At 46.1% G+C, this 14,336-nt stretch overlaps 1 protein-coding gene across 1 annotated transcript in view; it reads right to left on the bottom strand.

The window, feature by feature from the left end:
- Window positions 1–14,336, bottom strand: part of ITGA11 (integrin subunit alpha 11) — a 603,504-nt gene that overhangs the window by 82,194 nt on the left and 506,974 nt on the right. The window contains exon 25 of the mRNA XM_078683461.1: window positions 2,152–2,265. Coding sequence (XP_078539587.1) covers window positions 2,152–2,265 — 114 coding nt within the window. The remainder of the gene's footprint in view (window positions 1–2,151; window positions 2,266–14,336) is intronic.

Below are 14,336 nucleotides of genomic sequence, written 5' to 3'. Positions count from 1 at the left end.
GCCCTTTGCGAGTGCAATTTTTGCATTTGGGATTCATCATCCCAAATGCAAAATTCGCTAATAAAGAATTTGCACATTTGCGAGGAAATGCATTTAAGGAATCTCTATTTGAGATTCCTTAAATGCAATTTATTAACCATTTCTACATTGCGAATTCGCTATTTTTGGTCGCTATTTACCACGAAGTCTGACTTTGTGGTAAATAGCGAAAAAATAGAAAAAAGCACTTTAGTGCATTTTCTCAATTGCATGTTACACACACACATGTCCTTTGGACATGTGTGTGCGCAACACCTGTGTAAATTTACATTTCAGGGGTGCTACAGGGTGTCCTTTGGACACCCTGGCACCCTTGAAAACGCAATCTTATTTGCGATTGGCTAATTGCTAATCGCAAATAAGGAATAACTCCCCATTCATTCCTATGGGCCTTTAGGCCCATAGGAATGAATGGGGAGTTATTCCTTATTTGCGATTAGCAATTAGCTAATCGCAAATGAGGAATCAGTGGGAATCGCAATAAATATTGCGATTCCTACATGAATCCCGCTTTGCGAGTCTGTAATAGCTATTCCTTATGAATCGCTATTATAGACTCGCAAAACGGGTCTTTCATGAATCTAGCTGTTACTTCCTTATGTTTCTTCTGCAGTTCATTCAACGAGGAGAATGACTAGATGGCTAATATCAGTGACCTAAGAGAATTTCAGGGCAAATGCCACCTTGACCCTGATTCAGGGTTGCACAGTACTGGGACCACGGTAAAATCACATGCTATTTTACCACTACCACCTGGTAAAATTATCCTAGTACCCTGCAATTACGAGTAAGACCCAATGGAATTAACTATGTGAGACCACTTTTTATGGCTGTTAAACCACATGGAATTGCCTATCCTATGTGGTTTTACCTACTCTAAGCAGGTGGTAAATAAATGGTGGGGCATTCATGTGGGGAGGGAAAGTAGATGAGTGAAGGGAAAGCTTTTTTATTGTATGCACTACCCTTTTGGGAGAAAAAAAGTGAAACGATACTTGGTTGCTACAGCCAAAGTCTAAGGCGATTTTTCTGGACGGTTCTGCCAGTCGAACAAATCTGGTCATGTTCTTCAAGATCTGGTAAATCAACTTTGGGAGAACACTACTAGTAGAGATCAGCTCTCTAGAGGAATATCCAGTCCTAACCTGATGTAACGGGGTGGACTGCCCTTCCGATGGACAGGACTATGGTAACGCTTGGTGGTCAGCTGTTCCCCTTTCACCTGCTTCTATCCCCTCTCAGCAGCAGTCCGCCCCTTATGCACTCGAGGACTGGCCATATGAACAGGAAGGATGGGAAGCAGCTAAAGAAAAGAACCCTGGCTCCTTTAATGGGGGCTTCGACTATGACGAGCCTCCTCCCCTTATGGACGTCATCGCGTCAGGTTCACAAAAAGAGGGAAGAACCAGGAAGTGGTCAAACGGCGTTTCCCTGGAGGTGGAGGAAGGAGACGGTGAGCTGAGGAGTGAAGAGTACCCTAAGACTAAGGACGAAGAAGACGAGGAGGGCCGTGAACAACAGACCGGAGACGTCCGCGACAAGCCAGGAGGCCAACGGTTCTGCGATTCGCCCCGCCACACTCCCGCGGGAAGAGCGTGGCTTAACAAGGTACGGGGCACAGTAGCGGGTTGGGTAGGAAGGCGCCACCAACCTACCGAATAATAGCCCAGCTGTATATATTTAAAGACATCTGTACAGTCTATGACCTTTCCCCGCCATGAGCACTGGAACACGTCCCACAAACCTGTATATAGCACTCTCACTGCGCACTTGGTGTCCCTCACTCCCGGCCCTTATAGTATTCAAACCGGACGCCCCCCTAACCCCCTTCTTTGTTTCTTCCTTTGTGGTGCCGGTTCCTGACGAAGTGCCTTTTCAAGCTCGCCCTGCCGGATACAATCTGGAGTCCCCAAGGAACAACAAGACGGACCCAGCTGTGTTTGCCCGAGAAAGACTAACGAGCAGAAGAAGAAAAGCATATATAAAAATAAAGCCATCTTTGAAATCACTACTCAAAGCAGCTGACTCGGTGACTCCTCCCCCTGTCGCCCCGACCCGACCCCCACACCTACCCATCAGATTAGCTCAAAGTTATTGACTTTCACATCTTACCTGATCCACAAGGAAGTCGGTGAGCATCAGTAGCCGGTTTCCTCCTCTCGTGGCAACAGGAATCGTTATTTTTATTGCCAGCTCCTCCACAGGGAAGAATCCCAAGTTTTGGATCTGTAATATTGGATTCAGAAGTTTGTTAAAAAATATAGGAGTAGAAAATAATTTTCCTATAAGGTGGAAATTGAGCACAGGACGAGACAGTAGATTTTAGCATGACTGAGTGCTGCTAACTCGCCCTAAAACAGTAAGTAAATCTGTCGTAGTAAACCATTGTATGTAATGCACACCAAAGGACAAAGATGCAGCCCCACAGGCCTTACAGTGAACCTTCTCTCAACATGCAGTACCTACAGGCCATGCTAATGAAGAAAAGCAAAAACCACAACTCCACAGGTCTGACTACAGGCGTCCCTCAACAGTCACTGATTACAGCCAAATCCACAACTACAAAGCTCTCACTGCAGCCCCCCTCCCTCCCCCCTACCAGCATTGATTGCAGTCTAGTTAATGGACAAATTCACACTCCCACCGCTCTCTATACAATCTTCCTTGAGTAATACTCAATGTGGGCCCTGCTCATAGACAGATCCACAATCCCACAGCTCTCTCTGCATCCTTCCTTGAGTATTATTCAATGTCCGCCCAGCTCTTAGACACATCAACAATCCCACAGCTCTCTCTGCATCCTTCCTTGAGTATTATTCAATGTACGCCCAGCTCTTAGACACATCAACAATCCCACAGCTCTCTGCATCCTTCCTTGAGTATTATTCAATGTCAGCCCAACTCTTAGACACATCCACAATCCCTCAGCTCTCGGCATCCTGCATTGAGTATTATTCAATATATACTCCCAGCTCATAGACACATCCACAATCCAACAGCTCTCTCTGCATCCTTCCTTGAGTATTATTCAATGTACGCCCAGCTCATAGACACATCCACAATCCCTCAGCTCTCTCTGCATCCTTCCTTGAGTATTATTAAATATGGGCCCAGCTCATAGACACATCCACAATCCCTCAGCTCTCTGCATCCTTCCTTGAGTATTATTCAATGTATGCCCAGCTCATAGACACATCCACAATCCCTCAGCTCTCTCTGCATCCTTCCTTGAGTATTATTAAATGTACGCCCAGCTCATAGACACATCCACAATCCCACACCTCTCGCTGCATCCTTCCTTGAGTATTATTAAATATGGGCCCAGCTCATAGACATATCCACAATCCCATCATGGGCCCTGCTCATAGACACATCCACAATCCCTCAGCTTTCTCTGCATCCTTCCTTGAGTATTATTCAATGTACGCCCAGCTCATAGACACATCCACAATCCCTCAGCGTTCTCTGCATCCTTCCTTGAGTATTATTAAATATGGGCCCAGCTCATAGACACATCCACAATCCCTCAGCTCTCTGCATCCTTCCTTGAGTATTATTAAATGTAAGCCCAGCTCGTAGACACATCCACAATCCCACAGTTCTCTCTGAATCCTTCCTTGAGTATTATTCAATGTACGCCCTGCTCATAGACACATCCACAATCCCACACCTCTCGCTGCATCCTTCCTTGAGTATTATTAAATATGGGCCCAGCTCATAGACATATCCACAATCCCATCATGGGCCCTGCTCATAGACACATCCACAATCCCTCAGCTTTCTCTGCATCCTTCCTTGAGTATTATTCAATGTACGCCCAGCTCATAGACACATACACAATCCCACAGCTGTTTGCATCCTTCCTTGAGTATTATTAAATATGGGCCTAGCTCACAGACACATCCACAATCCCACAGCTCTCTCTGCATCCTTCCTTGAGTATTATTAAATATGGGCCCTGCTCATAGACACATCCACAATCCCACAGCTCTCTCTTCATCCTTCCTTGAGTATTATTCAATGTACGCCCAGCTCATAGACACATCCACAATCCCACTATGGGCCCTGCTCTTAGACACATCCACAATCCCACAGCACTCTTTTCATCCTTCCTTGAGTATTATTCAATGTACGCCCAGCTCATAGACACATCCACAATCCCACAGCTCTCTCTTCATCCTTCCTTGAGTATTATTAAATATGGGCCCTGCTCATAGACACATCCACAATCCCACAGCTCTCTCTGCATCCTTCCTTGAGTATTATTCAATGTACGCCCTGCTCATAGACACATCCACAATCCCACAGCTCTCTCTTCATCCTTCCTTGAGTATTATTAAATATGGGCCCTGCTCATAGACACATCCACAATCCCACAGCTCTCTCTGCATCCTTCCTTGAGTATTATTAAATATGGGCCCTGCTCATAGACACATCCACCATCCCTCAGCTCTCTCTGCATCCTTCCTTGAGTATTATTCAATGTGGGCCCAGCTCATAGACACATCTACAATCCCTCAGCTCTCTCTGCATCCTTCCTTGAGTATTATTCAATGTGGGCCCTGCTCATAGACACATCCACAATCCCATCATGGGCCCAGCTCATAGACACATCCACAATCCCACAGCTCTCTGCATCCTTCCTTGAGTATTATTCAATGTAAGCCCAGCTCATAGACACATCCACAATCCCTCAGCTCTCTCTGCATCCTTCCTTGAGTATTATTCAATGTACGCCCAGCTCATAGACACATCCACAATCCCATCATGGGCCCTGGTCATAGACACATCCACAATCCCTCAGCTTTCTCTGCATCCTTCCTTGAGTATTATTGAATGTACGCCCAGCTCATAGACACATACACAATCCCACAGCTCTTTGCATCCTTCCTTGAGTATTATTTAATATGGGCCCAGCTCATAGACACATCCACAATCCCACTATGGGCCCTGCTCATAGACACATCCACAATCCCACAGCACTCTTTTCATCCTTCCTTGAGTATTATTCAATGTACGCCCAGCTCATAGACACATCCACAATCCCACAGCTCTCTCTTCATCCTTCCTTGAGTATTATTAAATATGGGCCCTGCTCATAGACACATCCACAATCCCACAGCTCTCTCTGCATTCTTCCTTGAGTATTATTCAATGTACGCCCAGCTCATAGCCACACTTACAATCCCTCAGCTCTCTCTGCATCCTTCCTTGAGTATTATTCAATGTACGCCCTGCTCATAGACACATCCACAATCCCACAGCTCTCTCTTCATCCTTCCTTGAGTATTATTAAATATGGGCCCTGCTCATAGACACATCCACAATCCCACAGCTCTCTCTGCATCCTTCCTTGAGTATTATTAAATATGGGCCCTGCTCATAGACACATCCAACATCCCTCAGCTCTCTCTGCATCCTTCCTTGAGTATTATTCAATGTGGGCCCTGCTCATAGACACATCCACAATCCCACAGCTCTCTCTTCATCATTCCTTGAGCATTATTAAATATGGGCCCTGCTCATAGACACATCCACCATCCCTCAGCTCTCAGCTCTCTCTGCATCCTTCCTTGAGTATTATTAAATATGGGCCCTGCTCATAGACACATCCACCATCCCTCAGCTCTCTCTGCATCCTTCCTTGAGTATTATTCAATGTGGGCCCAGCTCATAGACACATCTACAATCCCTCAGCTCTCTCTGCATCTTTTCTTGAGTATTATTCAATGTAAGCCCAGCTCATAGACACATCCACAATCCCTCAGCTCTCTCTGCATCCTTCCTTGAGTATTATTCAATGTACGCCCAGCTCATAGACACATCCACAATCCCTCAGCTCTCTCTGCATCCTTCCTTGAGTATTATTCAATGTACGCCCTGCTCATAGACACATCCACAATCCCACAGCTCTCTCGTCATCCTTCCTTGAGTATTATTAAATATGGGCCCTGCTCATAGACACATCCACAATCCCACAGCTCTCTCTGCATCCTTCCTTGAGTATTATTAAATATGGGCCCTGCTCATAGACACATCCAACATCCCTCAGCTCTCTCTGCATCCTTCCTTGAGTATTATTCAATGTGGGCCCTGCTCATAGACACATCCACAATCCCACAGCTCTCTCTTCATCATTCCTTGAGCATTATTAAATATGGGCCCTGCTCATAGACACATCCACCATCCCTCAGCTCTCAGCTCTCTCTGCATCCTTCCTTGAGTATTATTAAATATGGGCCCTGCTCATAGACACATCCACCATCCCTCAGCTCTCTCTGCATCCTTCCTTGAGTATTATTCAATGTGGGCCCAGCTCATAGACACATCTACAATCCCTCAGCTCTCTCTGCATCTTTTCTTGAGTATTATTCAATGTAAGCCCAGCTCATAGACACATCCACAATCCCTCAGCTCTCTCTGCATCCTTCCTTGAGTATTATTCAATGTACGCCCAGCTCATAGACACATCCACAATCCCACAGCTCTCTGCATCCTTCCTTGAGTATTATTAAAGTTGGGCCCTGCTCATAGACACATCCACAATCCCTCAGCTCTCTCTGCATCCTTCCTTGAGCATTATTCAATGTATGCCCAGCTCATAGACACATCCACAACCCCACAGCTCTCTCTGCATCCTTCCTTGAGTATTATTAAATATGGGCCCTGCTCATAGACACATCCACAATCCCACAGCTCTCTCTTCATCCTTCCTTGAGTATTATTCAATGTACGCCCAGCTCATAGACACATCCACAATCCCACTATGGGCCCTGCTCTTAGACACATCCACAATCCCACAGCACTCTTTTCATCCTTCCTTGAGTATTATTCAATGTACGCCCAGCTCATAGACACATCCACAATCCCACAGCTCTCTCTTCATCCTTCCTTGAGTATTATTAAATATGGGCCCTGCTCATAGACACATCCACAATCCCACAGCTCTCTCTACATCCTTCCTTGAGTATTATTCAATGTACGCCCAGCTCATAGATACACTCACAATCCCTCAGCTCTCTCTGCATCCTTCCTTGAGTATTATTCAATGTACGCCCTGCTCATAGACACATCCACAATCCCACAGCTCTCTCTTCATCCTTCCTTGAGTATTATTAAATATGGGCCCTGCTCATAGACACATCCACAATCCCACAGCTCTCTCTGCATCCTTCCTTGAGTATTATTAAATATGGGCCCTGCTCATAGACACATCCACCATCCCTCAGCTCTCTCTGCATCCTTCCTTGAGTATTATTCAATGTGGGCCCAGCTCATAGACACATCTACAATCCCTCAGCTCTCTCTGCATCCTTCCTTGAGTATTATTAAATGTGGGCCCTGCTCATAGACACATCCACAATCCCATCATGGGCCCAGCTCATAGACACATCCACAATCCCACAGCTCTCTGCATCCTTCCTTGAGTATTATTCAATGTAAGCCCAGCTCATAGACACATCCACAATCCCTCAGTTCTCTCTCTGCATCCTTCCTTGAGTATTATTCAATGTACGCCCAGCTCATAGACACATCCACAATCCCATCATGGGCCCTGGTCATAGACACATCCACAATCCCTCAGCTTTCTCTGCATCCTTCCTTGAGTATTATTGAATGTACGCCCAGCTCATAGACACATACACAATCCCACAGCTCTTTGCATCCTTCCTTGAGTATTATTAAATATGGGCCCAGCTCATAGACACATCCACAATCCCACTATGGGCCCTGCTCATAGACACATCCACAATCCCACAGCACTCTTTTCATCCTTCCTTGAGTATTATTCAATGTACGCCCAGCTCATAGACACATCCACAATCCCACAGCTCTCTCTTCATCCTTCCTTGAGTATTATTAAATATGGGCCCTGCTCATAGACACATCCACAATCCCACAGCTCTCTCTGCATCCTTCCTTGAGTATTATTCAATGTACTCCCAGCTCATAGCCACACTTACAATCCCTCAGCTCTCTCTGCATCCTTCCTTGAGTATTATTCAATGTACGCCCTGCTCATAGACACATCCACAATCCCACAGCTCTCTCTTCATCCTTCCTTGAGTATTATTAAATATGGGCCCTGCTCATAGACACATCCACAATCCCACAGCTCTCTCTGCATCCTTCCTTGAGTATTATTCAATGTGGGCCCAGCTCATAGACACATCTACAATCCCTCAGCTCTCTCTGCATCCTTCCTTGAGTATTATTCAATGTGGGCCCTGCTCATAGACACATCCACAATCCCACAGCTCTCTCTTCATCATTCCTTGAGCATTATTAAATATGGGCCCTGCTCATAGACACATCCACCATCCCTCAGCTCTCTCTGCATCCTTCCTTGAGTATTATTAAATATGGGCCCTGCTCATAGACACATCCACCATCCCTCAGCTCTCTCTGCATCCTTCCTTGAGTATTATTCAATGTGGGCCCAGCTCATAGACACATCTACAATCCCTCAGCTCTCTCTGCATCTTTTCGTGAGTATTATTCAATGTAAGCCCAGCTCATAGACACATCCACAATCCCTCAGCTCTCTCTGCATCCTTCCTTGAGTATTATTCAATGTACGCCCAGCTCATAGACACATACACAATCCCACAGCTCTCTGCATCCTTCCTTGAGTATTATTAAAGTTGGGCCCTGCTCATAGACACATCCACAATCCCTCAGCTCTCTCTGCATCCTTCCTTGAGCATTATTCAATGTATGCCCAGCTCATAGACACATCCACAACCCCACAGCTCTCTCTGCATCCTTCCTTGAGTATTATACAATGTATGCTCAGCTCTTAGACACATCCACAATCCCACAGCTCTCTCTGCATCCTTCCTTGAGTATTATTCAATGTACGCCCAGCTCATAGACACATCCACAATCCCATCATGGGCCCTGCTCATAGACACATCCACAATCCCACAGCTCTTTCTTCATCCTCCCTTGAGTATTATTCAATGTACGCCCAGCCCATAGACACATACACAATCCCACAGCTCTTTGCATCCTTCCTTGAGTATTGTTAAATATGGGCCCACCTCATAGACACATCCACAATCCCACAGCTCTCTCTGCATCCTTCCTTGAGTATTATTAAATATGGGCCCTGCTCATAGACACATCCACAATCCCACAGCTCTCTCTACATCCTTCCTTGAGTATTATTCAATGTACGCCCTGCTCATAGACACATCCACAATCCCACAGCTCTCTCTTCATCCTTCCTTGAGTATTATTAAATATGGGCCCTGCTCATAGACACATCCACAACCCCACAGCTCTCTGCATCCTTCCTTGAGTATTATTCAATGTGAGCCCTGCTCATAGACACATCCACAACCCCACAGCTCTCTGCATCCTTCCTTGAGTATTATTCAATGTGGGCCCTGCTCATAGACACATCCACAATCCCTCAGCTCTCTGTATCATTCCTTGAGTATTATTCAATGTGGGCCCTGCTCATAGACACATCCACAACCCCACAGCTCTCTGCATCCTCCCTTGAGTATTATTCAATGTACGCCGAGCTCATAGACACATCCACAATCCCACAGCTCTCTCTGCATCCTTCCTTGAGTATTATTCAATGTGTGCCCTGCTCATAGACACATCCACAACCCCACAGCTCTCTGCATCCTTCCTTGAGTATTATTCAATGTGGGCCCTGCTCATAGACACATCCACAATCCCTCAGCTCTCTGCATCCTTCCTTGAGTATTAATCAAAGTGGGCCCTGCTCATAGACACATCCACAACCCCACAGCTCTCTGCATCCTCCCTTGAGTATTATTCAATGTACGCCCAGCTCATAGACACTTCCAAAATCCCACAGCTCTCTCTGCATCCTTCCTGTAGTATTATTCAATGTGGGCCCTGCTCATAGACACATCCACAACCCCACAGCTCTCTGCATCCTCCCTTGAGTATTATTCAATGTACGCCCAGCTCATAGCCACACTTACAATCCCTCAGCTCTCTCTGCATCCTTCTTTGAGTATTATTCAATGTACGCCCTGCTCATAGACACATACACAATCCCACAGCTCTTTGCATCCTTCCTTGAGTATTATTAAATATGGGCCCAGCTCATAGACACATCCACAATCCCACTATGGGCCCTGCTCATAGACACATCCACAATCCCACAGCACTCTTTTCATCCTTCCTTGAGTATTATTCAATGTACGCCCAGCTCATAGACACATCCACAATCCCACAGCTCTCTCTTCATCCTTCCTTGAGTATTATTAAATATGGGCCCTGCTCATAGACACATTCACAATCCCACAGCTCTCTCTGCATCCTTCCTTGAGTATTATTGAATGTACGCCCAGCTCATAGACACATACACAATCCCACAGCTCTTTGCATCCTTCCTTGAGTATTATTAAATATGGGCCCAGCTCATAGACACATCCACAATTCCACTATGGGCCCTGCTCATAGACACATCCACAATCCCACAGCACTCTTTTCATCCTTCCTTGAGTATTATTCAATGTACGCCCAGCTCATAGACACATCCACAATCCCACAGCTCTCTCTTCATCCTTCCTTGAGTATTATTAAATATGGGCCCTGCTCATGGACACATCCACAATCCCACAGCTCTCTCTGCATCCTTCCTTGAGTATTATTCAATGTACGCCCAGCTCATAGCCACACTTACAATCCCTCAGCTCTCTCTGCATCCTTCCTTGAGTATTATTCAATGTACGCCCTGCTCATAGACACATCCACAATCCCACAGCTCTCTCTTCATCCTTCCTTGAGTATTATTAAATATGGGCCCTGCTCATAGACACATCCACAATCCCACAGCTCTCTCTGCATCCTTCCTTGAGTATTATTAAATATGGGCCCTGCTCATAGACACATCCAACATCCCTCAGCTCTCTCTGCATCCTTCCTTGAGTATTATTCAATGTGGGCCCAGCTCATAGACACATCAACAATCCCTCAGCTCTCTCTGCATCCTTCCTTGAGTATTATTCAATGTGGGCCCTGCTCATAGACACATCCACAATCCCACAGCTCTCTCTTCATCATTCCTTGAGCATTATTAAATATGGGCCCTGCTCATAGACACATCCACCATCCCTCAGCTCTCAGCTCTCTCTGCATCCTTCCTTGAGTATTATTAAATATGGGCCCTGCTCATAGACACATCCACCATCCCTCAGCTCTCTCTGCATCCTTCCTTGAGTATTATTCAATGTGGGCCCAGCTCATAGACACATTTACAATCCCTCAGCTCTCTCTGCATCTTTTCTTGAGTATTATTCAATGTAAGCCCAGCTCATAGACACATCCACAATCCCTCAGCTCTCTCTGCATCCTTCCTTGAGTATTATTCAATGTACGCCCAGCTCATAGACACATCCACAATCCCACAGCTCTCTGCATCCTTCCTTGAGTATTATTAAAGTTGGGCCCTGCTCATAGACACATCCACAATCCCTCAGCTCTCTCTGCATCCTTCCTTGAGCATTATTCAATGTATGCCCAGCTCATAGACACATCCACAACCCCACAGCTCTCTCTGCATCCTTCCTTGAGTATTATACAATGTATGCTCAGCTCGTAGACACATCCACAATCCCACAGCTCTCTCTGCATCCTTCCTTGAGTATTATTCAATGTACGCCCAGCTCATAGACACATCCACAATCCCATCATGGGCCCTGCTCATAGACACATCCACAATCCCACAGCTCTCTCTTCATCCTCCCTTGAGTATTATTCAATGTACGCCCAGCCCATAGACACATACACAATCCCACAGCTCTTTGCATCCTTCCTTGAGTATTGTTAAATATGGGCCCACCTCATAGACACATCCACAATCCCACAGCTCTCTCTGCATCCTTCCTTGAGTATTATTAAATATGGGCCCTGCTCATAGACACATCCACAATCCCACAGCTCTCTCTACATCCTTCCTTGAGTATTATTCAATGTACGCCCTGCTCATAGACACATCCACAATCCCACAGCTCTCTCTGCATCCTTCCTTGAGTATTATTCAATGTACGCCCTGCTCATAGACACATCCACAATCTCACAGCTCTCTCTTCATCCTTCCTTGAGTATTATTAAATATGGGACCTGCTCATAGACACATCCACAATCCCACAGCTCTCTCTTCATCCTTCCTTGAGTATTATTAAATATGGGCCCTGCTCATAGACACATCCACCATCCCCCCGCTCTCTCTGCATCCTTCCTTAAGTATTATTCAATGTGGGCCCTGCTCATAGACACATCCACAACCCCACAGCTCTCTGCATCCTCCCTTCAGTATTATTCAATGTACGCCCAGCTCATAGACACATCCATAATCCCACAGCTCTCTCTGCATCCTTCCTTGAGTATTATTCAATGTGGGCCCTGCTCATAGACACATCCACAACCCCACAGCTCTCTGCATCCTTCCTTGAGTATTATTCAATGTGGGCCCTGCTCATAGACACATCCACAATCCCTCAGCTCTCTGCATCATTCCTTGAGTATTACTCAATGTGGGCCCTGCTCATAGACACATCCACAACCCCACAGCTCTCTGCATCCTCCCTTGAGTATTATTCAATGTACGCCGAGCTCATAGACACATCCACAATCCCACAGCTCTCTCTGCATCCTTCCTTGAGTATTATTCAATGTACGCCCTGCTCATAGACACATCCACAATCTCACAGCTCTCTCTTCATCCTTCCTTGAGTATTATTAAATATGGGACCTGCTCATAGACACATCCACAATCCCACAGCTCTCTCTTCATCCTTCCTTGAGTATTATTAAATATGGGCCCTGCTCATAGACACATCCACCATCCCCCCGCTCTCTCTGCATCCTTCCTTAAGTATTATTCAATGTGGGCCCTGCTCATAGACACATCCACAACCCCACAGCTCTCTGCATCCTCCCTTCAGTATTATTCAATGTACGCCCAGCTCATAGACACATCCATAATCCCACAGCTCTCTCTGCATCCTTCCTTGAGTATTATTCAATGTGGGCCCTGCTCATAGACACATCCACAACCCCACAGCTCTCTGCATCCTTCCTTGAGTATTATTCAATGTGGGCCCTGCTCATAGACACATCCACAATCCCTCAGCTCTCTGCATCATTCCTTGAGTATTATTCAATGTGGGCCCTGCTCATAGACACATCCACAACCCCACAGCTCTCTGCATCCTCCCTTGAGTATTATTCAATGTACGCCGAGCTCATAGACACATCCACAATCCCACAGCTCTCTCTGCATCCTTCCTTGAGTATTATTCAATGTGTGCCCTGCTCATAGACACATCCACAACCCCACAGCTCTCTGCATCCTTCCTTGAGTATTATTCAATGTGGGCCCTGCTCATAGACACATCCACAATCCCTCAGCTCTCTGCATCCTTCCTTGAGTATTAATCAATGTGGGCCCTGCTCATAGACACATCCACAACCCCACAGCTCTCTGCATCCTCCCTTGAGTATTATTCAATGTACGTCCAGCTCATAGACACTTCCACAATCCCACAGCTCTCTCTGCATCCTTCCTGTAGTATTATTCAATGTGGGCCCTGCTCATAGACACATCCACAACCCCACAGCTCTCTGCATCCTCCCTTGAGTATTATTCAATGTACGCCCAGCTCATAGACACATCCACAATCCCACAGCTCTCTCTGCATCCTTCCTTGAGTATTATTCAATGTGGGCCCTGCTCATAGACACATCCACAACCCCACAGCTCTCTGCATCCTTCCTTGAGTATTATTCAATGTATGCCCAGCTCATAGACACATCCACATTCCCTCAGCTCTCTCTGCATCCTTCCTTTAGTATTATTCAATGTACCCCCAGCTCATAGACACATCCACATTCCCTCAGCTCTCTCTGCAGCCTTCCCTCAACATTCATCACTTACAATCCAGGTTTATAGAGAAACCCACCATCACACAGCTCCGAGATCAGCCTGCCTTAGTATCTATAGATAATAGGACATGGGCAATCATACAGCTATGTTTGAAGGCTTCCATGATTATTCATTGAATACATTCCATGCTAATGGACCAACCCACAGTACTCAACTCTCACTGCAGCATTCCCAGGACTCTATGGAGCGCGATAGTGGAGAGAGACATTAATGTCCATCGGTACCTGGAGCCTTTTTTGAATATTTTTGCTGACGGTGCATGTCAAAGGACAGTGGCACTATCCGACAGCTCTTACAGTGGCTCCCCTGATCACTCCACGACTAGCGTGCATGCTATTCTGCAGATCCCAGCAGCTTC

The sequence above is a fragment of the Lissotriton helveticus genome, chromosome 3_1, assembly GCF_964261635.1.
Source record: "Lissotriton helveticus chromosome 3_1, aLisHel1.1, whole genome shotgun sequence".
NCBI classification, from domain to species: Eukaryota; Metazoa; Chordata; class Amphibia; order Caudata; family Salamandridae; genus Lissotriton; species Lissotriton helveticus.
This window is presented reverse-complemented; position numbering and strand designations above follow the sequence as displayed.